The sequence below is a fragment of the Sceloporus occidentalis genome, unplaced genomic scaffold (genome assembly GCF_023333645.1).
Source record: "Sceloporus occidentalis isolate IW3139 unplaced genomic scaffold, rSceOcc1.0.p SCAF_6, whole genome shotgun sequence".
NCBI classification, from domain to species: domain Eukaryota; kingdom Metazoa; phylum Chordata; class Lepidosauria; order Squamata; family Phrynosomatidae; genus Sceloporus; species Sceloporus occidentalis.
Window position 1 is genome coordinate 86,367,513 of NW_028316986.1, and position 25,945 is coordinate 86,393,457.

Here is a 25,945-nt window from a genome sequence, read left to right on the forward strand (position 1 = left end):
ATATTAGCTCAGAGAATTTTCCTGTTTAGACAGTCACCTCAAGTTGCATTAATGTTGCATCAAAAATATCTATTAATTGACAGGAAGGTTAGAAAGTTGATTCTATATTCCATGAACCCATGTCTTCTGAATACCCCATGAACAATGAAGGTCTACTTAACTATGGCTTAAAAGAGATGGGCCAAAAGCGGGCGCCGTTGGGCTGCATTCGGAGTGTGGTGTGGACATGACGTACACCCTGAATCCAGCCAGAAGCTGCCCTGATCCTTCCCTAAAGGTAAAGAACTGGCGTGAAAAGGAGGGGGGGGGGGAAACCCACTCCTTTTCAGAAGCTGGTTTAAAACAGTGGTGCCAGGATGGATTGGGGTCACATGTATGTGGTTGCTGTGCTGCTGCAGCAAGCAGCACTGGGGTGGCCCCAATCTGTCTCTTCTGGGTGGTCTGTTTCATCCCTATGTCACTAGAAAACTGATTATAGATACAGGAATGAACAGGCAGATAGAGTTATCTGGCTGTCTAGTTATAACTCAGTCTTGTAAGTATTCATTTGAAGTTGTGTGAAAGGTTCAGATAGTTGCCTGAAAAGGCACATTTGTATTGTTTAAATACTTTCAGATTGTCTGAATTGGAAAGTATTTAGACAAAATAAAGTCTCACTGATTTCAATGGAGTTTAAATTTCAACAGAGGAAGAACTGTTGGTGAAAAGCCAACTACCGGCACAGTCTGGGGACAAATCAACCCAGATGCAGCCAAACAATATTGTAACAGTGAAAAAAGAAAAACCACAAAAGCAAAGAACCAGCTGTTGGTATTGTCAATGCTCAGACACTTTTTTACACATAAACTAGGACTCAGATGTAGTGGTTCATCCAAAGTTTTGGAGGCTTTATCTTCAGTTATGATGCATACAGTACAGCATATATACACACTCTGACTTCTCTCCATCAACTTCCAACTGACTACTATACACTGTCACTCCAGCCACAACTTCAGCTGTAACTCCACAAATATCCAATCTCTTGGCCTACTCCACACTAATCCACACATGGCCAGTCTCTTGGCCTACTTATATAGGAGGGTGGTTCTGGGTTATTGCATAATGCAAGTTTGCTGCAACTTTGCCTCATGCCCTGTGCCCATGACTCAGCTGTCTGTGGTTGCCACATAGAATACATATCACTCCATGTCACCTGCTACTCAAAATATTTTTTTGTTTGTTGAAGACACAATTGCTCCAACAAGACTTACAGTTTGGCCCTCAGTTTGCAGGGGTTTGGGGGCACAGGACTCCTGTGAAACTGGGAAAACCATGAATATTTGTTACCCTCCTCCCAAACCTTAACTCTGGGTCCAAACAGACAGGCCAAAAAAGAAGCAGCTTTGGGTCATTTTGGAGGTATGCTGATTAAATGATACACACATCTTAAGAGGCTGGAAGCCATGCCAAAGCCACACTCCAGTCCTAAGGACTGGAGCACAGCTTTGCCACCAGCTTCAGGCCTCTTAAGATGCATGTGTCATTTAAACAGCATACCTCCAAAGTGACCCGAACCAGCTTTATTTTGGCCTGTCTGTTCAGGTCCTCAGTCTGTATTCCTATCTCTATGCATTTAGGAATCCGAATGAAGTGCCACTTCCATCCTGTTGTCCTTACTCTCCCTCTCCCTCTCTGTGTCTCTCAAACTGTAGGAGCATGTGAGGCTATTACTGTCCAGTTGCATCTCTTCCTCAAAGCCGTTCAATAGTCACAGCAGCAGGACCAGGGGCCTGAGACAGCAAACAGGCATAGAGTTGTATATGGGTGGAGCACTTACACATACACACTGTCTGCCATCTAGGATCCAGCCTGTATTTTTTGGAACTAACAATAAACATGTAACATAAAAACTGCAGAAATAAAACACATGTACACCTATTTCAAAACATAGAGGTACACTCATATGGAAAACCAGAGTGAACTAGATACCTGCATGTGTTTATTTAGGGTCTAATGAAAACGAACAATGGACCAAGAGAACTGTAAAATAACATAAATTCAGCAATAATTCCTGTCAAAAAGCAGACAGTGTTTTTAAAGAATACGGCTGCTTGGGAAATAGTAAATAAAATTATGCATTATTAAGGTAGTATATATTAATTATACACTCTTGTCCAACTAAACGTATGGCAGGTACTTACAATTCATCTCCACCTTGCCCTTTAGCATTTTTGCCATACAGATCCTTGTTGTAAATAAGACTTGCATTTGCATTTGTGCTTGCTAGAACAATGATGATTACCACTGCAGGCAAGCCTGTAATAAAAGAAAACATAACAATATGAAGTTGAAAAACACAAGATTTGTATTTAACAACACAAAAGACTGGCCTTTCTAAAAGAAAATATCAAGTATGCAGCAATAGCTTAAAAACTTTGTCAATATTTAAAATACCATTTTATAGCTCTCCATATATACATTTCAGTAATTGTGTTACACTTTGTCAGCATTCATATACACATCTCCACATATGCTTTGATTCACACATTAATTGTAACTACTAATGGTTTACTTTAAATAGCTGTGAAGCTAACTCTAAGCAGTGACTGTTATGTGTAATTAATTACAGATAAGCAAAAGCCTATCTAAGGTAACTAACAACTTGAAACTGTATATAAATCACTATACATGGTATCAAATTGAGACTGGGTATGCCGAAACCACTGTGGGTGGCCTCATTTCTCTGCCAAATTGACAAATAAAAGACCTCCCAAGTTCTGTAATAGAAGAAAGGATCAGACCTCTACATAATGTTACAGAAAATTACATTTAACTCTGCCTTTGGTCTGACACATGTAGATTCAGCCCACTGTTAATAAAATGATTTCTGTCACTCTATTCCAGAATATTTATTGCTTGATCCTTTTGGAAATCATTTAGTAATGGAGGCCGATGACAAAGACAATTACATGAAAGCTAGTTTCAAATTAGATTGTTGGTGTATCCACTTGATTTATGGCTTTCTGTAGCTTTGTATTATTTTGTGCACAACAGTGGCATTCAAGCCCTTAAATCTCTTTCCGGAAGCCAAAAGTTCCAGATGCGTAAAAAGTGAATGAGTAGCTTGTTTTTTTGAATGGAATAGAGATTTATGAGAATTGCCCTCTAGTGCATTCTGTTTTAAAGTGAAAACCAGTCCCTCCTTGAAACAAGAAAGAGCGCTCTCATGTATGTTTTTGAAATTCAGGCATAATGTCTAAGGAACAGATTTAGATATAAAGGCGGGTTATAAACCGCCGCTTTGAGGCAGTCTGCTGCCGCCGCCGTTTGCTCTGTGCGGGAGCCGCAGCAGCCACACCGCGCGGCTCCCGCACGGACCGAAAAAGAAGCTCCAAAATGGAGCTTCTTCTTGCAGCGCCTCTGTGACGTCATGAGGCGCCAGGGGCGCATTCGCGATGTCACAGACGCCGTGACACATTCAGACGCACAGCGTCTGATACGTAAAGATGGCGCCGGCCATGTGGAACGGCCAGCGCCATATTGTACAGACAGAGTCCGTACTAGAGCCAGGGGCGTCTAGAAGAGACGCCCCTTTTTTAAAATGGGAAGTCCTGCGGACGTCCCAAGTGGCGGTTTGTAACCCGCCAAAGTCTGGAAATCTTCATGGCAGTTAAAATATGTAACCCAGAGTCACACATTCATGACTGTTTCATTTTCATAATCTCTACATAGCTCCTAGTTTAGAGACTATGTAGAAACTGTGAAAGTACTCCAATCTCTACTTACTGGAGGGCAGCTGCTGCAACTGATGGGGGCCTGTTCTCCTGTTAGTCAGAAAGCAGCTAGCCAACATCCCCTCCCCATCCATGAGGGGCAGTTGTGACAGGGGCCCTGCCTGAGGCACTGGAGATCTCTCATGGGAAGGTGTGGGACCACCAGCTGCTTTCCCAAGTGACAAGGAACAGATCCCCATTGACCACAGCAGCTAAGTGGTGATTGGGAGAATGAGAAAAGATTCACTGCATAACATTGTAACTATGGTGATTATACATACACAAACCCTATACAGACTTCTGTCCAAAGTGTACTGTAATTGTAATAATCTGTGTTTTTATATGTGCATATAATATATAAAACAATTAGTTGTATCTGCAATGTATTTGTTTCGGTTTTACAAATATAATCATAATGATGGCTGCATAGGTAATTTTGTTTTGGCCTTATTAATGGCAGATTTCCCATTGTATTAGTCTTAACGATTAAGAATTATGTTATGGAATTCCCAATTCTGATAACAGAATTTTCAACCACAATACAAAGTTAACTGATGCAAAATGTGGTAATGTCAACTCCTTTCCTTGAGCTTAGAAAGCCCAACTCCTTCTCCTCTCTAAGAATATATAATTTTAGATAATGACTTTCCCCACTGACTCCTAACACAGAAGAAACCCTTCTAGAACATGGCCACATAGCCCGAAAAACCCACAAAAAACTCAATCTAAGCTTCTAATGTATACCTCAAGAACTGACCACAATTATTTTCTGAGTGCATCTTTTTCTCTTTAACTGCTCCAAGTCTATTCAAACTAGCACTTAGATATTTGTAAAAAATTTTAATGCCTTAAAATTACACATTGAGAAAACTTTGATATAACCAGCTGTACTAGACCTTTATTAGATGCCATATATTAGGAAAATAGGTCATAATTACACAAGTAAATGTAAAACAACAAACTTCATCTAAATTCAAATTGCTGTCTCAATCTGTCCTGTCAAAACAGATTTACAGCAGCCACAAAGTGTGTAAGCAATCTGCCTTCCCTGAAATATTATGGAACCAATATATATTGCACAAAAATAATTAACACTGTCTATGTATGAATTCAATACTTTAACTACAAAACATCTGCTCTAAAATATTCACAATTATCATTTGGAATCAATGGCTTATATCTAACTGTGCAATAGTTAACACCTGCTCCAGCAACAATTTTTCCTAATTCATAACAAGTAGATTCCCCCCTGCATGCTGCCCAAAATATCAACACCAGAATAACTATGTATATCTTTGTTTCATTTGTCCATAGAAGAGAAAATAATTTCAAATGTTTTCTTCCTTCTATGAAAGAGCACAAGAATTTTGAGACTTTTTTTTACACTTCTGGGTGTTTTTTAAAAAATATGTGTTTGCACAAATCCAACATTTTTGCACAGAAAACTGTATTTTGCTCAAAATATGCTGTTTTCTGTGCATCTGTACTTATTATGAATTAGGAAAAATTTAAACGAAGTTGGCTGTTTTCTTGATAGAGTGTTTTAGTGAGGTGAGACATACGTAATCATCAAGAATGAGACAACTGACAAGTATTCTTTACCTTCCCACTTAAAATAATTTCCCAGCTTTCCAGAGTTTGTTCTGGCAGTGTACAGGATTTTACAAGAGAGAGGAGGGTTGCCCTCCTTCCTTCCCTCTTTCTAGTTCCACAAAGACAATTCATATTTTTTATATATCAGATATTATTTGCTGACTCTTCAACAGAAATTCGATAGAAAGCCAATTGCAGTAGAAAGAAGGTAAATACAGAAAGGAAGGAAGGAAGGAAGGAAGGAAGGAAGGAAGGAAGAAGTGAGTGAAGTAAAGCACAACAGGCATTATAAATATAACAGAAATTTACATTTAATAGTCCTAACTTTTATTTGAGTTGAAACTGTAAGCAGTACTAAAATGCAAACAACCAGGCAACTAATTTAAAAATATAGTCTGTAAAACTAGTACTTACCCCAGCCAATGATGCAAAATTTTAGTATGTATCGCCGAATGTATGTATTGAACACTTTCACTAGAGCTATATACATGTGAACTGCTTCCAAGCCCATCCATGTAAAAGTTGCTAGAAGGAAATAATGCAAAAGGGCAGCAATAGCGATGCAGAGGCCCTCTATGTCAAATGACGCAATCCAGCCATCAAGGAGGAAGGCCAAGTTCAGGCAAAGCAAGGCTGTGCTCAAATTCATTAGGATTTTGGAAGGATAATCTCGTCGTAATTTTCTGGTGATAAATGGACAACATATTATGATATAATTAAGTGTGGCTTGCAGTTCAAAGAGATCAGCTCTTTATGTTATCTGGACAAAACAGGTGCCTTGATCACCATGGAAAAGGCTGAAACCCATCAGCAGCCTAATGTACTTAACGTTGTGCTAGATTGTGACCTGTGTGTTTAGAAGCACAATCGTAAGCACTCCAGAAGAGAGAACATCCTTATTTACAAATCACTGAAATTGATACATTATTCCAAAGTTCATATATTCTCACAAGACAATTCACTTCAGAGCAAGATTTTATTTATGTAGACTGTAGATACTCATGACCTCTACAAATGCATCCAGTCCATGCAACTGGGTGCTATGATATGTCAACTACAGGCATAATATTGGATTTGTAATTAATAACTTTGGTTAGAAATCTGTTAGAACCATGCACATGTAAATTATCATTATCATTATCACTATCATTATCAATATTATTATTATTTTCTTATATCCTGTCTTTCTCCCAATATAGGGACTCAAGGTGACGAACATCAACTTAAAAACTAATGCAATTTAAAAACAGTACAACATTAAAATATATAAATATAAAATTTAAAAAATTCAACAATTTTAAGAGTTAAAATAATTATAAATTAAAATGTGACATGTTAAAATACAAATCTTAAAATTTAGATTGCACATTTAATATCCAGCCCTTATCAACTTGAAAATGTCTGACAGCACAAGAATGTCTTTATCTGCTGCTGAAAAGATAGCAGGGATGGAGCCATCCTGGGCTCTCTAGAGAGGGAGTTCCAAAGCTTGGGAGCAGCCACTGAGAAGGCCCCCTCTCTTGTTCCCACCAAACACTCCTGAAAGGGTGGTTTAACAGAGAGAAGGACCTCTCCAGATGATCTGAACACTCTAGTGGGCTCATAAAGTGAGATACTGTCTGTCAAATAACCTGGACCCAAGCCATATAATTGAATTGTGCCCAGAAATGGACCGGCAGCCAATTGAGCTGTCGCAATAAGGGAGTTGTATGCTCCCTGTAGCCAGCTCCAATTAACAGCCTGGCTGCGGCTCTTTGGGGCAACTAATGTTTCTGAGCACTTTTCAAAGGCAATCCCATGTACATTATAGTAATCCAAACGGGATGTAACCAAGGCATGTACCACCGTGGCCAGATTTGACTTCTCCAGGAACGGGAGCAGTTACTGCACTAGCTTTAACTGTGCAAACGCATATCTGGTCACTGCTGAAACCTGGGTTTCCAGGCTCAGGGTTGAAACCAGAATTACCTCCAAACTACAAACCTGAGTTTTGAGGAGGAGTGTAAACCCTTCTAACACAGGCTGAACTCCTATCCCCGGGTCTGTCTTTTGACTGTCTTTTGACTTTGCCTTCTCTGGGTTAAGTTTCAATTTGTTTGCCTTCATCTATTCAATTACAGCAGCCAGACACCAGTTTAAGACAGGAACAGCTTCACTGGAATTAGGTGGAAAGGAGTGATAGAGCTGGGTATCACCAACATACAGGTGACATCTTACTTCAAAACTCTGGGCAACCTCTCCCAGTAGTTTCATGTAGATGTTAAAAAGCATAGGGGACAGGACTGAGCCCTGAGGGATCCCACAGGCCAATGGCCAAGGAGTCAAACACTACCTTCTGAAAACACTCCTCCAAGAAAGAATGGAGCCACTGTAAAACAGTGCCTCCAAGCCCCATCTCAGAGAAGGGACTCAGAAGGATACCATGGTCAATGGTATCAAAAGCCACTGAGAGATCCAGTAGAGCCAACAGGGACACACTCCCACTATCCAGTTCTCCTTGTATGTCATCCACCAAGGTGACCAAAGCAGTTTCTGTCCCATAGCCAGGTCTGAGACCAGACTGACATGGCTCTAGATAATCCATTTCATCCAGGAACCCCTGGGGTTGGGAAGCCACCACACACTCCAGCAACTTGCCAAAAAATGGAAGGTTGGAAACTGGCCTGTAATTATCTAGTACAGTAGGATCCAGGGAAGGATTTTTCAAAAGAGGTCTTACCACAGGCTCCTTCAGGTATGTTGGAATGCTGCCTTGTTGTAAAGAGGCATTAATCACTTCCCTTATGCACTCCGGTCTGTTTAATTAGCAAGGAAGGACAAGGGCCTAGCATGAATGTAGTGACTCTCACCTCTCCAAGGATCTTGTCCACATCTTCAAGGTGCACAAATTGAAAAGTATCCATCAATACAGGACAAGCAGGAGCCAATGTTACATCCACCGAAAATGTATCAACTCTGGCGTCTAAGTCAGAGCGTAACAGTCCCTTAAACACGCAGAGGTCCTTTTTTGGGCACTGTAGAGGTTAGTATTCCCATCCCCCCTTCATAGTATCCAAAGCCATCCCCTCCAACTGACTTACAGTAAAGCCCTTGAATCAGCTGTGCATGGTTAGTCTATGCTTCACAGTGAGAATGTAGGATCAGAGAAGCACCTGGTTACTTTCCCACAGCCAGACACACAATGATGGCATTGGTGTTTGTGTGTGGGGGTCTTCCTTGAACCTTTCTGTAAATATTGTGCTTCTGGTTATGGGGAGGTAGCCAGATGCATCTCCAATCATGTCTGCTTCCTGTTAAGCATGGAATAGCAAGTTGGTGCTGGTTTCATGGCCTTTACAGTAAGTGGGGGTGGAGAGGGTTCAGTGTAGCACAGGCCTGCATGTGGATAGTTATATTATGCTGAGGGCAAGTTGGACTGGGACCTTAATGTGATCCAAAGAAGCTAAAATTAATATTGTCAGGACAATAAAAGTTTAGATCTCAGTGTCCAAAGTTGCTGTTGATACCATAAGTTTTTGTGTGTGAAACTTTAATGCTGGCAGTTCTCAACAGTTTAATGTTGTTTCATCATTTTGCTTCTAGCATTTATTTACTTGCATCTATTAAAACTGTTTCTCAACAATGTTGAGCAGAATGCTACAAATATATTTTGTTGTCTTCTTCTCCTAACATCTAATAACTGGTACAGTAGATTTTAAGATTAGGATGATTGTTTTTTATATAAATATGATTCATAAACTGACAATTGACTTGTATCCACTTGTCACAATCTGTTTTAGTAACGTTTCAGGGAGACATAAGAGAATCTGAAAAAAATTAGTTAAATTAAAACAATTACATCACCTATAGTGTCAGAACAAATACTTACTCAAAAGCAATGTATGTCAGAAGAGTTGCAGCTGAAAATATGGCAGATACTCCACAACCAATGTATGTTATGAAAGTGAGTACTTTAGTGTTTTCAGGATCTATCTGTGGAGCAGTTCCTGGTAGGTCCTATACACAAAAAGAATGCAAATCTCTAGAAATACATTTTGGAGAAGTCTATTTTTCTTTAGCAAAAACAACATTGGGGAAAACTCTGGAAAATTGGCTAGAACCATTCTACTCAATATATTTAGTACATCGCTGTCACACATCCAGTTTCCTTCCTAAAGTTCCTGAGAAAAATTCAGAGTGTAAGTACTGTAACAGCTGAAATAGAAATCTCTATTGTTCATATGTTTCCATCATGTAAATTTCAATAATTATTTTATGCAAATGCAATTTCCCATTTCTTTGGAACAACTTATTTTCAGGAATCAGGATTTCCTCTCTTATGAATAGTGTGAGCCAGTCACACTCTCTCAGCCTTTTAGGAAGGCAGTGCAAACCTCTTCTAGATAAATCTTTCCAAGAAAATCCTATGATAGGGTCAGTACAAATCAGAGTCAGCTTGAAGGTACATAACAAGTATCAAATCAAAGCAAAAAACCACAATCTGCTTGTTAGGGCCTGGATAATGATAACGATTGCAGATGATCCCTTTCCTCAGCACTGGATCCATATTCAGTGAGGCCAGAATGACAGATATTCAATATGCTCAACTCCCAGATGATTTCAATTTCTCACACAAGCAGATTTCCTTTTGAATCCCAGTAGTCCAGTTTAGGATGCTGCTGCTAAGGAACAGCTTTTCATCATCTTCCTTTCAAGATTTCAGCGATTTAATTCCTTTTTTTCAAACAATCTCAGTTGTTTTGGCCTTCACAATTCTCACATAGCCCCTCTGTAACACTATCTTCCTCACAATCAACCCCCAATATTTCTTTCAGGAAGCGGGGGAAGACCAGGAAAACACAGTTCTTCTCTCAGTTATCACAATAACTGCTTTTCATTGCCACATACAATGTAATTGTGTGAGGTGGTGCACACATTCCTACTACTGTATAATCCCCTTGAAAAATGACACTCCTCTGTGGCACCTTTTACATTATAATTATAATTCACATCATAATTACCACAGAGAAGCTCTAAAAGGCTGGGGAATTACACCACTATGTACTTTACCTAAATACAGAACATTGGAAAATTACAGTATTGTGAGATTCTTACAGTGCCATTTTGTGCACATTTGCACAGTAGGTTTTGTTGACTTCTTATTCCCATGGAAGTATGTATGAGACTGCAACCTTAATAATTTCTATGAAGTGAAATATAATGGTTGCACTGTCTGTCTGTCTGTCTGTCTGTCTCTTTCTTTCTTTCTTTCTTTCTTTCTTTCTTTCTTTCTTTCTTTCTTCTCTAGTCTCCCTTTCTTCATGAACAAGATCCAACAAGCAGATCATGGTGCCTTTGAACCACCAGTTACTTGAGAAATACTATTCTAATCTAAAAATTAATTAAAGGGAGAGAACTCATTCCTTGACCACACTAATGAGTACCATTTGACTTTGTACATGCCAAGGATCGTTCCTGTGAACATTAGCACTGCCACTTTGAAGGAGAGGAAAAAGCATGCCTGCACAGAAACACCCAACCTCTCAAGAGGTAAATGAATCTATTTGGTGTTACACATCCCTAACGTCATGTCCTTCTGTATTAGTATCATGTTTAGGTGTAGATTGAGAAGGTGCATACAATTCTTCACACATATAATCCTTGCTAGACTGGAGCCATTGTTTGTAAAATGTAAATAAAAACCCTGGAGGAAAAAGAACTGGCAATTTAGGAAGCCAGGAAATATTATAGTTCTCAGACTGGAGCACTGCCAGGATTCCAAATACTTTCTCCTCACTTCCGAATCCCTCACAAAAGAACTCACAGCAGGAGAAAGAACACATTGAATTTAAATGGCCCCCTTTCCCACAAATATGTGCAAGGAGAACAGAACAAGCCTGAAAAGGGAACAGAAGGGCTTGTGATTTTTGTCATATTTAAATTCAAGCAAGATGTGAAAAGGCCTAATATACTACTATGCATGTGGAAACAAGACGCCAAATCTGGTGGCTGTAATGTGTTGGAAATCAAAAGCAGGAAGGGGGGAAATCCATTCTCATACTTTGTCTTTTAGGGAATATAGCTTTCTTTTAATTATCTAAACCAGTTAAGTCACATCAGATGCACCTGGTTAATTTTCTGCCAAGACTGAAGAAGACGGCAGAGACCACGGAATATCAGTATGAAACACAAATCCAGATTGAAATGGTTATCGAGAAAAGGATATAGGACATGTCAGAAATTCTGTTCTCTTTCTAGAAGTAATTACACTTTTAAAGAATCATGCTATGCTTCTTTTCTGTTTCCTTAACCTATTTACAGGTGGCTCAATTAGTGGATCTAAAGCGTGTTTTTTTGTGTTTTTTTTTGGGCTACGTGGCCATGTTCAAGAAGAGTTTCTTACTGACGTTTCGCCAGCATCTGTGGCTGGCATCTTCAGAGAATGCTCTGCCTGGAAAAAGTGGGTCTATATATACTGTGTGAGCCTGGGAATGCAGGAGTGATTTGCATGTGTATTGTTTTGTGCTGATGGCCGGCCTCAGGCTGGGAGGCTAATGCAAAAGAGGATTAATGTCTGCTAATTGGTGATCATTATCTGCTGGGAAAGCCCCTGACTCTGAATGGTTTCCCATTTGCATTTACCGAGTCCTTATTTTGCTATTCCTCAGGACTGGTAGCCAAATTTTGTTCACTTTAAGGGTTTCTTCTTTCCGGTTGAAATCATCCTGATGTTTGTGGATTTCAATGGCTTGCCTGTGCATCCTGACATGGTAGTGGTTGGCATGGTCCAGAATTTCAGTGTTTTCAAACAATATTTTATGCCCAGGATGGTTTGTGGCATGTTCTGCTACTGCTGATTTTTCTGGCTGGCCCAGACGTTGTGTGCAAACAAGAATCAAGGAACACGAGAGACACTGCAAATGTGACACCATTTTTGCTACAGTCTGTTGCATGAGCTGTTGGCTCTGATAGGATCCTGACCCCTCCAACATAACTTTGCCATTCTCTGAGGAATCATATCTTCACTCCTTGTTTAGGATCAGCATGTGGGGTTGTGACTGGTAACATGCTTGGCAAAATAAGTGCAGTGTTTGGAGTGGTATATTTTGGGGCAGGGGGAAAAGAGATCCATGAAAAATATTGAGACAGTGCAGTATTCAAGAAACAATTCATTTGTTTTAGGAGACTATACGTTTCTCAAAGTGAACATATATTTCTTCATTTCCTGAACAAATTTCCTGAACAGGACTGGCACTTACCATCAGTACACCAAAGTGTGTAAGATGAGAACATAAACAAACAGTCTCATCCTCCTTTGATGCAGTTTGTACAGCACAGCCTAAGGTATTCCATCCACCTTGGCCCTCTAGAGAAATCAAGAAATACAAGTGATGATGATGAGGATGACTCCATTTTTTAAATCACAGCATATGTAAAAGGAATCACAACAATTATAAGTACACACAATGAAAGAACAGGAGGGGTTCACAAGGTAATGTGGTGGTGTAGGGATCCTAAACACCTGTCTGAAGCCCTTTAAGTTCCCTATACATTTACACAGGAAGGCTAGTTTCCATCACCACAGAGGGCAGCAGTGAATGGAGTGAGGAGGGAAAAATACCTAGTGCTAGCTTTATAAATAAAAATGGAATAGTAAGCAATTATAAAAAAAGTAGACACTGAAATAAAAACGGATCAACAGCCACTTGAAGACTAAAGCAAGACTGAAGGATGGGACAGTATGCTTAGCATCAGTCATGTTTACAGCCCTTTCTATTTCCTCACTGTGCAGGTTTGATCAAGAAGATTGTCAATATGCTAGCAGGAAAATCACCAACAGATCTTTTGAAAATAATGATTCATAAGCCTACAAGAACGGACCATATTAATTGGTTTCCTGCCTCTGTGCCACTGAAAGATCAAGCCTCTTTAGGAAATTATCCCTAACTATCATTACACTTTGCTTGGGGGTAAGTGTGGGGGGATACATGGCACATAGCAAATTGCATTGGGTAAAGGCTAAGATCCTATGTATTGACCCCACAGCTCCATTGGGCAAAGTAGTTTCCTAGTAGCCAGCGATGTTTCCATGGCCATTTAGAAGTCAGGGCACAGTGTGCTGGGTCAACATTCAGCTGCATTTCTGCAACCAGCAGGAAAACAGCACAGTTGTGTTCCTGAAACTTCAGTAGGTACACTGGAAACACAGAAGGATGACAGCGATTCCTTTAGAACATGGCCACATAGCCCGAAAAACCCACAAAAAAACTATGGATGCTGGCCATGAAAGCCTTCAACTTCATAGCTATTCTTTTCTCTCAGCTGAAGCCAGGCACTGCCCAGACATGCCACTAAATGGCTGCTCCTGCCCCTGATCACTGACCAAGCCTTTTAAGCAGGTTTGGGTGGAAAGCGGCATTGTGTAAAGTACCTCCTCAGAATATAATTAAAACAACATACACATACACATAATCCCACATAACATTCCCATATGACACCAACAGGATTCCAATAAAACATGATTTCAGAAGTCAGAAGTAATAATTGTCATATTCTTCCCAAATAAGAAATAAAGGTGAGGGAGGAGTTCAAACTTACTGTTTTTGTCCATATCCCAAAAAGCACAGGTAGGATTAGAAGTCTTCTAAATAATTATGCATGCAAGAATGAAAAAAAAAAGCATTTATAAACTTTGTATCACCATTACTGAAGTCCCTATACAAGGACATTCATGAAGTCTTATTAATAAGAAACACTGAGTTAAAATTCTCCATTTATGTGCCTTTGAGTTTCCGGTTCAAGTTGTGTGTATTGTGGATGAGAGAATGTAAGGAGGACCTAACAATATATAATGTTAAATGAAATGTTGTATTAATTGGACCAGGGTCCTTTCACACTTCACAATGGCTGTACTGTGATCCCACTTCAACTGCCATGACTGCATCCTATGGCATACTAGGATTTGCAGTTTGGAGATGAGCTGTCTGACTGAGAATTGTAAATTCTCAGCTGCAGTTCCCAAGATTCCATAGGATGGAGTCATGGCAGTTCATATAGAATCACAGTCCTATAACTGGGCTCCCAATTTTAAAATCTTGTGGAGAGACTAATGATTGGCTGGATAACGGCAAGCCAGGATGTTTCTTCCCCTGATGTTGTTTTAAGGAAATCCCTGTTGTCTGAGGAATCTCTGACTGGTACAAAGGTACAATCAACAATACATTTTTTGTGACTCTGAAGTGCCCTTGGCTAATTGCACAAAGATCAGATTAGATACCACATCATCTACCTATCCCATAATGTGAAGATTCTGTGAATGCAGTAGCAGGCACCACTTGCAGGGAGCTTATTGTCTCCTGTGGGTGCTGATTCTTCTATGAAAATACCTTCTTCGGGCATTTTGCTCCTAGTCAATGACTCCATCTTGCAGATGCTAACTCCTGCATTCGGATTCTTGTGTTTCCTTATGTTTACTTTCAGCCTCATATCATGCTTGGATAGATGTAAACCTAGACCTGAACATAGATAGTCTGAAATGATCACATTCTTAGGTCAAATTCACTCTTGTGAAGTAGGGCAAGTCAGGCTTTGTTCACCCAAATCCTATGAACTATAATTCCTGAAAACAAAGGTAATGTTCCATGGCAAGTTTTAGTGTCTTGCATTCAGAGGGAAATAAGAAACACCAGCAGTTGTAGGCTCTCCGCTTCACTACAGTATGTCTTTTATCATTCATAATAGGATAGGAAATCCAGTTCCTAACATTTCTAGTATGAAGTTGTTACAAAGGAAAAAACCTCTGACAGAGCACCAGTCACATTTCCAGCAGGAACAGATATTCCAGTGGGGATTCAAACACATATACTGTAAATCACTATCTCTGCTTTTGCCTTTGCCTTTCCAGAGATGAATTTCTTTGGACAGAGACAGGGCAAGGCAGCAATCTTTAATGAATATAATTCAGAGACTTGGTTGCTTGACCTATGTGCAAATCCCCTACCCACCCCCCCTTTTAAAGGTAGAGGCTTTGGGATCATTCCCACTTGCAGTTTAAACCGATTCCTGATTCGCCCTTGCTCTGTGTTGGAAATCGATTCCAAAAGGTCCCTCATTCTCATTATCAAAGTGAATCTTTTTCTTACTCCAGTGTAATCGCTTTTTTTTTTTTTGGCATGGATGTCATCCTCACTAGTTGCGCTGCTTTAAATTGGCTCTGAGTGAGAAGGAAGCTGGGAATAGAAAGAGGAAACTGGGGAATGGAGGGAGAAGGAGCCAGCTGGGGACAGAAGGAAGAAACCGGGCACAGAAGAAGGAAACTAAGGAACAGAGGAGCCAGCCGGGGACAGAAGGAAGAAACTGGAGAAAGAAGGAGGAAACCAGCGATGGAGGGAGAAGCCAGAGAACGAGGCAGGAGGATGAAAGAGGGGACCATGGGTTTTTCAAAAGTAAAATTGATAGAATATTCAATTGTTTGATCAATTGATTGATCAATCAATCAAATATTATATCCATTTTACTTTAGAAAATTGCACTGGCACAAGTACCAAGGCAGCGTGGGGGGGGGGGGGTAATGGCAGATCTGCCAAAAACTGAGGAGGGATGGTAAACACCCCTCTGCCATTAGACCCTTCCCACCAGAATGAATCTATCCTGATCTGTTGTTCCCACTTATTGAACCCGTTTCAGATTGATTCTTCTCAAAAGAACCTCTTTCAAATTATTGTCTGGAAAAAACTTTTTCCCCCTTTGCTTCGCTTTATCACAGCAGGAATTGATCACATTGTGGCAAGAACCAGTTTCAAATGGGAACAAGGGTTATTTACACCGATTGGCAATTTACTCTATTTCATAGTGAGCATGCACCCTTTATGTCTGTCTATGTTTCCTTAAACACTGGTGTACCTACAGCAAGCAAAATTGCCATGGTGAGTTGCTTTTAAAGAAGCTGGAAATCCATGCTAAACTGAAGAGGATATATTTATTAGAATTTCAGCTATGCCAGGAAAAGTACTTCTGTTTATAAGACCCACATTTTGACTTCTTTTTCTTCTGCTACTTCATAAAGTTGGGGTGATTTTTCCCCCTCTTCCAATGTCACATGGCTTTTGAACAACATTACTGATCTATTAACACCAAACCAAGAATCCAGATTTCTTACCTGGGTTTTGTCCTTCTTAACGGTATGTTTAATTGTAATCTTTACAGAATCTTGGAGATCACGGATAGTAATGTTGCCAATACTGCATGCCACCACATAACTGATTAAACTGGTGTTATCTCCAGGATCCTTTGGAAAATTAATTTATATAGTTAATAGCAAAAACTATTTTTCTGAGTCCTGCAAGAGATAGCTAGGGTAAGTGGTTTTACTGCTACACATTGCCAGAATAAATAAGTTGTCAGCACATTAACATTTAACATCACACACTCACTTTAAGAACATCCTGTTTATAATATTGAAGGGCTGCTTTTCCTCCCACAATGTTTTCCATTTCCGTTATTATCACAACATATAGTGTTATAAGGACCACTTGTATGGCTGTTTCCAGACAGCTTCTGTCTCAGCTGCTTTTTTTTGAAGCAAACCAGAGTTAACACACAAACAATGCTGATTGATAGCCAGTTCTGACTTAATTAGATCACTTCCGAAACCAAGAATGTCATAGTTTTCTTATCTTATTAACAACACTCTCTCCAGGGGAAGGAGATTATCTTAATTTTTGGCATTACAAATAACACAGCACAATTGCTGCATGAAATATAACAATTAGGGATGTAAAAGATATTCACAAATTTTCCTTTCACCTTATGGATGAAAACCTTGGCTTGAAAAAAATCAACAACTATGAGATTTTTATTTATTTATTTTCCCACTTCACCAGAATAAAAAGAGCACTGCTCTCCTCCTCCTGGTTAGCAGCAACAATAGAAATAAAAGTTAATTTTAGCACAAAATGATATTTTTGCACACATGTGCAACCCCCCTTCCTTGCAAAAATGGTTTCTTTATTCAAACAAATAATATTTTGTATTCTTTATGAACATGTTGATAAAAAGGATCTGCAATTTGCAAAATCATATAAAATAGGCAAAACCCTTTTATAATCTCCCAAATAGTGAAAAAAAATTTTTTTTAAATGTTTTTCCTCAAGAGCAAGAGTAAAACAAACAATGATTCAAGTCCCTATAAATGAGTGCAAATGGATATAAAAATTCCAACTCCTGTTTGGGGTGGGGGGTGTTTCTCTGTATACCTCAAGGGCAAGCAAAGTGGCCTCAGTGCTTAAATGCCTTCAATATCCACTTTTCTTTTTGGAAAAATTACTTTCATGATCTCACATAAAATGGAACCAGTTGGAGGGCTGTGACTTTGTGGTGAGCTGAGGTGGTCCCTCAGTCTCTGCCCACCCTGATCTCCATTTTTATCTATCACTGATGCATTTCTTTTTACTGCAGTTGTTGTGATATTAGTGTTTTACTCCCTGCACTACTGCTCCAAACCCCTTTTGAGAAAGAATGGTTTATAAATCCTATAATAAATATACAAAATATATTTTAATATATAAACAGTTTGAGCCTGATTTGTTCAAACAATATGTTAAGCTAGCCAACATTCCTGCCAGGTGTGGACCAAATGGGAAACCATTAGTTAGTTTAAAAGTGAAAGTAGATACTTCCTAGCTCTTCTTCATACGTGTGCTTGAGAAGGGGACAGTGCAATATACAATTCTGAAGCTTGCTAATGCTCCATTCATGTTATGCTAAACAATTCAGTGCAGGGCAAGAATGGAAGACCTTTCTTCTGTCATGGGTCACACTCCTTTGGATGTGAACTCTCAGAGTTCACATGCCAACAGTGGGAGGGCCTGGAACCAAACCTGGCTGGGGCCAAAGTGGGTAAGGCCAACCATTTTTCTCTTTCCCTATATTCATTCCCTTTTCTCTCTGTTTCCCTTTCTGCCTCCCTTTTTTCCGCAATAGTGTAGTGTTAACTATAAAATTAACTCCAAACAAGGCACAACACTTTAAAAGGGGGCTAGTGCTATGCTTGATCACTACTTTATAGTTCACCTTTCAGACTAAATAGAAACACACTTGGCAGAAAATACTGAAACTAATTTGGTGCCAAACAACACAGGTTAGGTGAAAAGACCAGGAAGTATCCTACACAGAGCTAACTTTAAAATGTTCTGCCTTTGTACAAGACAAAGGTATGGTCTTACTCTCATCCTGACATCTCATGCATCTTCGAGAAAATATCAGGTAATGAAATACACTTTATACAAATCTGGAGCACTTCTAACCTTCTCTTGTTACTCGCACTTCTACTTCTGTTTATCAGCAATCTGAAAACCTGCCTTTTTACATGTCAGTGATAAAACAATAAAACAGAATTGTCAATAAAATAATATGCTCAGCTAAAGTAATATTACACTCAGCTTAGCACTACCTAACCAGAGGAGAGGCAGATCAATTAATGAGGCTGTCATTTTCAATCATTAACTGAAACCTGTACTCATTATGAAAGACAAATATGAAGACCCATTAATAACAAATATTGATTGTATTATGGAAGTCCCATTTACAGACAAAGCAACTGTAAGGGGTGGTGGAATGGGGTGAGATTACACATAGGACAAAGTGCTGCTTCTTGAAGCCCCACTAATTTGTGCCTGTCAGGGTAGGAGACTGCTCCTTCTGCTGTATTTTTACGAAACTAATGAGAAGTAAAAATAAATAAGTTGTCTCTATGGCTTTTTTTGTCGGGGCTTCCTAGGCATGCTGTGGGAATGAGGAGCTTTGGGCTCTGGCATATCCAATGTCGTCCACAATATACCTTGCATGTCTTGTTTTGGCCTCCACAACCCAAAGAATACATGGTCAAAATGGAAGTAGCATAGGACACTGGGAATGCCATTGATAATGCAGCTCCTTCCATCTCTCATAGACAGGAAGTTTTACAGAACACTATAATTGCTGGATTGCTTTCCTCGAGAATTCAGAGTTTCTCCCTGAGCGAATTATGTGTCACCACAGCATGACAATGATTTCCTAACTGTTATATCCCTCTGATTTTCCGGTTTGTTGTAAGCTTTCTTGTGGTCATTAGAAAGGAATTTTTTAAATGCTGGAACTAAAGATTCTACAGATATGGTTGGGCGTATTTAAGAAGGTGGTGGAGGACCATGGCAATCTGCCAAGATGGATTATGCTTAATATGGAGTCACAGTGCCCATAAAAAGTACAATATATGCAAACAGAATGCCGCAGAGTTTTGTGAATGCACTGAAGACAAAGGTCACTAGAAATGATTTATAGGAAACAAGCTGTTCACTGAAAAACAAAGCTTCTTTATTGAAGATCTAGTGGAAAAGGATATTTTGCCAATGGCAGAGTCTTCTGAAACCCAGGATATTCTTTGTATTTTTTTTAAAGCATAGAGTGTTATGTTTAAGAACATACCACCGCACAAACTCTCATATTTAACTGAATTCTATGAAAACATATTTCCATGCCATAGTCTACATCCAGGTCTTAAGAGCAGGTCTTAAGAGGGTGATATAGTGGTTTGAGTGCTGGATTAAAACTCTGGAGACCAGGGTTCAAATCCCTTCTCAGCCATAGAAACCCGCTGGATGACCTTGGACAATTTACACCCTTGTAGCCTCAAAGGAAACCCAAGGCAACCCCCCTCTGAACAAATCTTGCCAAGCAAACCCTATGAGAGGTTTGCCTTAGCGTCAGAAACAACTTGAAGACACACAACATCAAGGTCCTGGCCTTACTTGTTTTGTTCTCAGTGGATATGTGAGATATATTCAAATAGCATATGACTTTGTGTGAAGGAACAAACTGTGCCTGCTGAACCTTCCCACCCTGATTTAAACAGGTGTGATATTAATTGCACAAATCTAATTAATGTGCTTTTTTAAAAAAAAAGTCAGTAGTGATTGACTGAACGAACCAATATCTACTGTATCTTGAACTCAAATTCAAGATGCATTAACAATTAAATTCCAGGCTCAGCAAGGTAATTAAATGTGGACTAGAATAAAATGTTATTAACATTCTTTAAAATCTGGGGAAGGAGTTTTAAAGATATGTCACTATCACTGAGAAGGCTCTGTCAATCTAACAGCTCTTACTGATTAATGTGATTACAGGGCCTTTAACACTTATTTTAGAGTGCAAAGAGGCTCTCAAAGGGAAATTGCAGCAGGGGAAAATGTTTTAGGGTCATGCACTAGGATGAGTTAACTCACACTTTATGATTTGTGTGGTATTTTCTAATGCTAGTTCCTATGTATTGAGGGCACAAAAATGCCCAAAAGCGTGTTTCTGTATGCATATTCAAATATAGACCATCTAAGGGTCCAAAGCCAGGAAACGCAAGTGAGGGCAACCTACTGGCAACCACAGTATGTTGCTTTTACTTTGATGCATCCCAGTTTGTTAAAACTGGCATGAAGCATCATTCCAATATGTTATCTTCACTGGATTAAAAAAAATGCCCAAGTGCCAAATATAGATATATACTTTGTTCCAGATATATGCTTTTTATTTCTATATGTGCCAATTCTTTAAATGGAGAATACTGTTTACTATTCTGCACATGAAACTGTTATGCAACAGGGGCCAGCAACTCGTATGAGGATGGCTAACTGCTTAAGGGCCACATGCTAGGGATGATGCCTAAGAATGAGAGGGTGGAACTTAGTAGAATTCTTAATAAACAATTTTAATAGATAAATATAGATATGAAGGTAAATATGCAAAAATATGTTAATTTAAACATCATAATAAAAATTAAATATTAAGAAACAAATTTCCCCTCTTATCCATTCAGACTACAATTTGAAAATATTAATTTGTTTGAATATACAGATTGAGTCTCCCTTATCCAAAATGCTTGGGATGAGAAGTGTTTTGGATTTCAGATTTTGAGGGGATTTTGGAATATTTGCGCATATATATATATATATATATATATATATATATATATTGAGATATCTTGGAGATGGAAACCAAGTCTAAACATGAAATCCACTCATTTATGTTCCTATACACCTTATAAACATTGCCTGAAAGTAACTGTATACATAATTCTTTAAACAATTTTTGTGTATGAAATGAAGTTTGTGTACATTGAACCATCAGAAAGCAAAGGTGTCACTATCTCAGCCACTCATGTGGACAATTTTGGAGTATTTCAGATCTTGGAATTCTGGATAAGGGACATTCAACTTGTACTCATTATTTATTTATCATAAATTCTTTAGGATTAAAGTTAATTCATTTTAGAATGAATTCATTATTGAGTGAATCTATATCACTATAGAAGGATTTTTACTTTTGAGTCACTTTGGGAAACCATGTACTTTAATTTAACATACTCTGATACAGTTGCACAAACAATGGCAGTGTCAGCAGAAGCAGAACATTAAAGGCTTCCTGTTCCAATTGACGAGGGAAATGCTTTGGAATGCTTGCAGAACTTGTATGTTCATCAGCTAATACAGACTTCCTCTTTTATGTTAGTCAACTTCATGGTGTGGTTTCCACAGAAAGATAACTGCCAAATTAGCCTATTTCAGGGACGTAGCCAGGATTTTGGGAAGGGGGGGTCCAGACTAAGTGCCACCATTTTGAGAGGCTAAGAGCCCGCCCAAGACACAAAATGTAGGAAAAATGTAGGACATGATGCATGACAAAATGTAGGACAAATTGTAGGATGTTCAAAAATGGAGAACACACCCAACTAAAAGCCAAAAGCATTAATAAAAAACAATATAAATTCATGTTTCTCAGTCATGCTCAAAATGGAGAACATTTTGACATTCTTCCTGGGTAGGAGGTTGGCATATAGCTTTGTGTGTTAGACCAGGAGGAATTTCCTGAGAGTAAGGGCTGTTCAACAGTGGAACACACTCCTTCCTTGGAATCTCCTTCTTAGGAGGTCTTTAAGCAGAGGCTGGATGGCCATCTGTCAATGGGGATGTTTTGATTGAGAGTTCCTGCATGGCAGAATAAAGGGGTTGGACTGGGTGGCCCTTGCAGTCTCTTCCAACTCTACGATTCTATGACTCTGGAGACCAGGATTCAATGAAAATCTGATTCTCTCCAACAGAGAAGGCTAAATATCTTACATGGGGTACGTGTCGATGACGTGGCTCATGCATCATGTCCAAGTGGTGCAGCACACAAGGGACGTCACAGCGCTTGTCACACTCTCTCAGCCTCAGAGGATGGCAAAGTCAAACCCTCTCTGAACAAACCTCCCAAGAAAACCTCTTGAAGGCGCACACTCGCACACACTCAAGTCACCAAAGGCAGACTCTCTGAACAAACCAAGAAGACCCACTAGGCAAGGAAGTCACACACTCTCAGCCTCAAGGAAAGGCTGGTAAAGGCACACTCTCTGAACAAACCAGGATGTTTTGAAATTCCTCCTGGGCAGAAATGTAGGATGTGTCCTGGATAAAGGATGATGTCTGGTCACCCTGATAAAATGGAGGATGTTTTGACATTGCTCCTGGGCTGAAATGTGTGCCGTATCCTGGATAAAGGAGGACGTGTGTCATCCTACCAAAAATGGAAGACATTTTTACATTCATTCAGGCCAGAAGGTTGAAACATAGGACACGTCCTAGAAAAGGAGGACATCTGGTCATCTTACAAAAAATGAGGACTTTTGAAATTCCTTCTGGGCAGAAGTCTGAAATGTAGGATGTATCCTATAAAAGGAGGCCAGAAAAGAGCCAAGCCTCAATATCTGGACCCCAGAACAAATTCCCAGAATTTCATAGCCATGAGCCAGAAAGGAGCCAAGCCTTGATATCTGGACCCCAGAACATACTCTAACTCCCAGAATTCCATAGCCATGAGCCACAAAAGAGTTAAATCGCTGCCAAACCTTTAGTGTGGATGCAGCTTGATGCAGCCTCTTGTCCTTCCCTCCCTCTCCGGCCCTGCAAAAAGTTTAGGGGCGGCACTTGCGCTCCTCCTGGCTTTGCCAGGGCTGGGAGGAGAGAAAAAGGCGCTTGTTGGAGTGCGCATGTGCACGCGCACAGCCCCAAACAAACGCCAGGGCACCACTCCTGCTCCTCCTGAAGCCTAGAGGAGAGCAAGAGCAAGTGGGCCCTGGTGTTTGTTTGGGGCTGCGAGTGTGCACGCGCGCGCTCCAACAAGCGCCCTTTTCTCTCCTCCTGTTGAAGGGGGGGGTCCAGACCCCAGACCCCCCCCCCCCCCTTAGCTACGTCCTTGCCTATTTAGTGGTTGGCTGCTGAATTTTGACCAAAAAATCCTATGCTACTATTTGGGTGGCATATGTGGGAGGGTAAAATTGATCTTTTCTTCAGGTGCTGGATCAAAAAGGAGTTGGAGTCATATATGGCTCTTTATTTGCACTTTGGCAAGCCCTGTTGAATAACATACTTCCTCTCTATATAATTTACAAGGCAAATGTATATCTGGAGGAGAAAAATGACTCATTTTTATGCATGGAGGTTAAATTCTATTGTTTCATCTCCTGTGGTCCTGCTGTCAGCCACTACTGTGAAACATGGATAAGTCGAGGGTAAAATTTAGGGGCATATAGCAAAGGATTGAAAGGATGAATCAAAACAAAACAATGTCAAAGAACTTATAAAATTCCAGCAGACATAACTGTGTGCTTACTCTTAAGATTGGATGGATGAGAGAGTAGAAGGGGGTCAGTGCTTCACATATTATACTCTTGTTTTTCATCAGGAGATGGTGCCTTCTTTTAAATAAGATTTAAGATACAATACTTACACTGACCTGTGGATAAGTTGAGTCAATTTTTTGGGGTCAATATTTTGACCTAAATTTCTAGACTTATATATGAGTATATACTTATACTTGGTGAAGCCTGTTCACAAGCCCTTGAAGAGAGTGTTAGGTACAAAACACATCAGCACAACAAACTGGCTCCTGGGCATTTTGGGGGTGTAGCCGTGGTGGTTGGGAAAATCTGGCTTTTAGCTACGCAAAAAAGGAATGGCTCCTTTTTTTTGGTTCCTTCAAGACAGATTGGAGCCAGGGTGTCTGGTTGCCATGGCCCCAATCTGGCTTCGGAAGGGGCGGCCTGTTTCACCCCTTACTTTTCCCCCAAACACTGAATCGAATTTGTGTAGGTCAAATCCCTAACATGGTCTTGTTCCCTTCTGTTGTTCTGAAGAGGGCCAAACAGATCTCACTAGTATCTACAAGATAAACTACAGAGTACTTAAACTCATCACATTATTTTGAAAGAATTCATCATATAATCCAAATGAAGTAATTAATAGTGAATTGAGTGTCCCTGTGCTTACCTGGAAGAGTCCACTTTTATTAAAGAAAGTAAACTGAGCCCTGGATACAGCTTCAAAATCTTCTTGGCTTAAATTCTTTAATAAGCTCGGAGGCAAAGCAACAGAGGCCAGGGAATTTTCTTGGTTTTTGTGAAAATCAATCTGAAAAATAAATAAAGTTACACTAGACAAAAATGCAATATATTTTCCATATGAAAGGGTAATACTGACATATATCAATTCCCAATTATTGCTAATAAATTATTGACTAAAATTAACAGCTGACAATTGTCAAGGGAACCATAATCATCTTTTTGTGCCAGAATCTGAAAATAAATTAAACTGATTTCAGTATAATGACATTTTTCTTTACTTTGGGCAGATTTTTTTAAATTTTGCTGCTTAGGTTATATAACTTCAGTCCAGCTACTGGATTTTACTGTTGTATATTTTACTTTTGTATAATACTGGAAAAGAGTAATATCAGATGTTGATTACATCTTGGGTTTCCTTTCCTAAAGGTACGCAAACAACTTCAAGCCAAAACAAAGATTTACTCTACATAAAATTATTCAATAACTCAACAACAACAAAAAAGATATCTTTTTAAAATCTAAGGCTGTGATGCTCCTCATCTTGTATTTTAGCACTGCCCACTTCCTTTTATCCCCCCTATAAATTTCCTTTGACATCCCATTTTCTAGGTGGAAAGTGAGACAAACCAAACCAACAAAATCTAATTTCTTTATAAGATTATGCCTTCATGGCATGTGTAACATTCTGAACCATTTAAAGACCCATAGAAGTATTTAGATTCACAATCCAGGAGTTCAAAGTTATACCTCCATATTAAAATTTAATATTTTCTTTTACCAGGTTAACACTGGCAAATATAATGAAAAAATATTTTTTATTTAGCAACCTGGACATAAGTCCAGCTTTACAGAGTAATCTGTTTTCTTCTTGGATATTGTTCACATAATCTAAGATGTGAGGAAACACTTGGCCCTCTCTTTCCACAGATTTTGCATCCATGGATTCAACCATCTATGGCTTGAAAATGTTCAAGAGCGAGAAGAAGCAAACTTTGATTTTTCCGTTTTATATATGGACACCATTTTACTACTCCGCTGTGTATAAAGGTACTTGAGCCACTACAGATTTTGATATCCATGGAGGGCCCTGTAGTCAAACACTAGAACCAAGTGCTTACTATAATACTTGTAGTGCTTAGTTAATTTTGTTTTGCTTCTGACTGAAAATGATTGAAACTTCATTAAATGTCAGATAGAGAATGAGATGTAAAAA

General features: G+C 39.3%; 1 protein-coding gene across 1 annotated transcript in view; it reads right to left on the reverse strand.

Moving 5' to 3' along the window:
* ADGRG6 (adhesion G protein-coupled receptor G6) overlaps positions 1-25,945 on the reverse strand; it is a 132,176-nt gene that overhangs the window by 17,759 nt on the left and 88,472 nt on the right. Inside the window, exons 15-21 of the mRNA XM_089528451.1 lie at positions 24,659-24,799; positions 16,483-16,611; positions 13,923-13,968; positions 12,584-12,690; positions 9,214-9,341; positions 5,760-6,028; positions 2,181-2,295 (exon numbers count right to left, since the gene is read on the reverse strand). Of these exons, the coding sequence (XP_089384577.1) occupies positions 2,181-2,295; positions 5,760-6,028; positions 9,214-9,341; positions 12,584-12,690; positions 13,923-13,968; positions 16,483-16,611; positions 24,659-24,799 (935 nt within the window). The remainder of the gene's footprint in view (positions 1-2,180; positions 2,296-5,759; positions 6,029-9,213; positions 9,342-12,583; positions 12,691-13,922; positions 13,969-16,482; positions 16,612-24,658; positions 24,800-25,945) is intronic.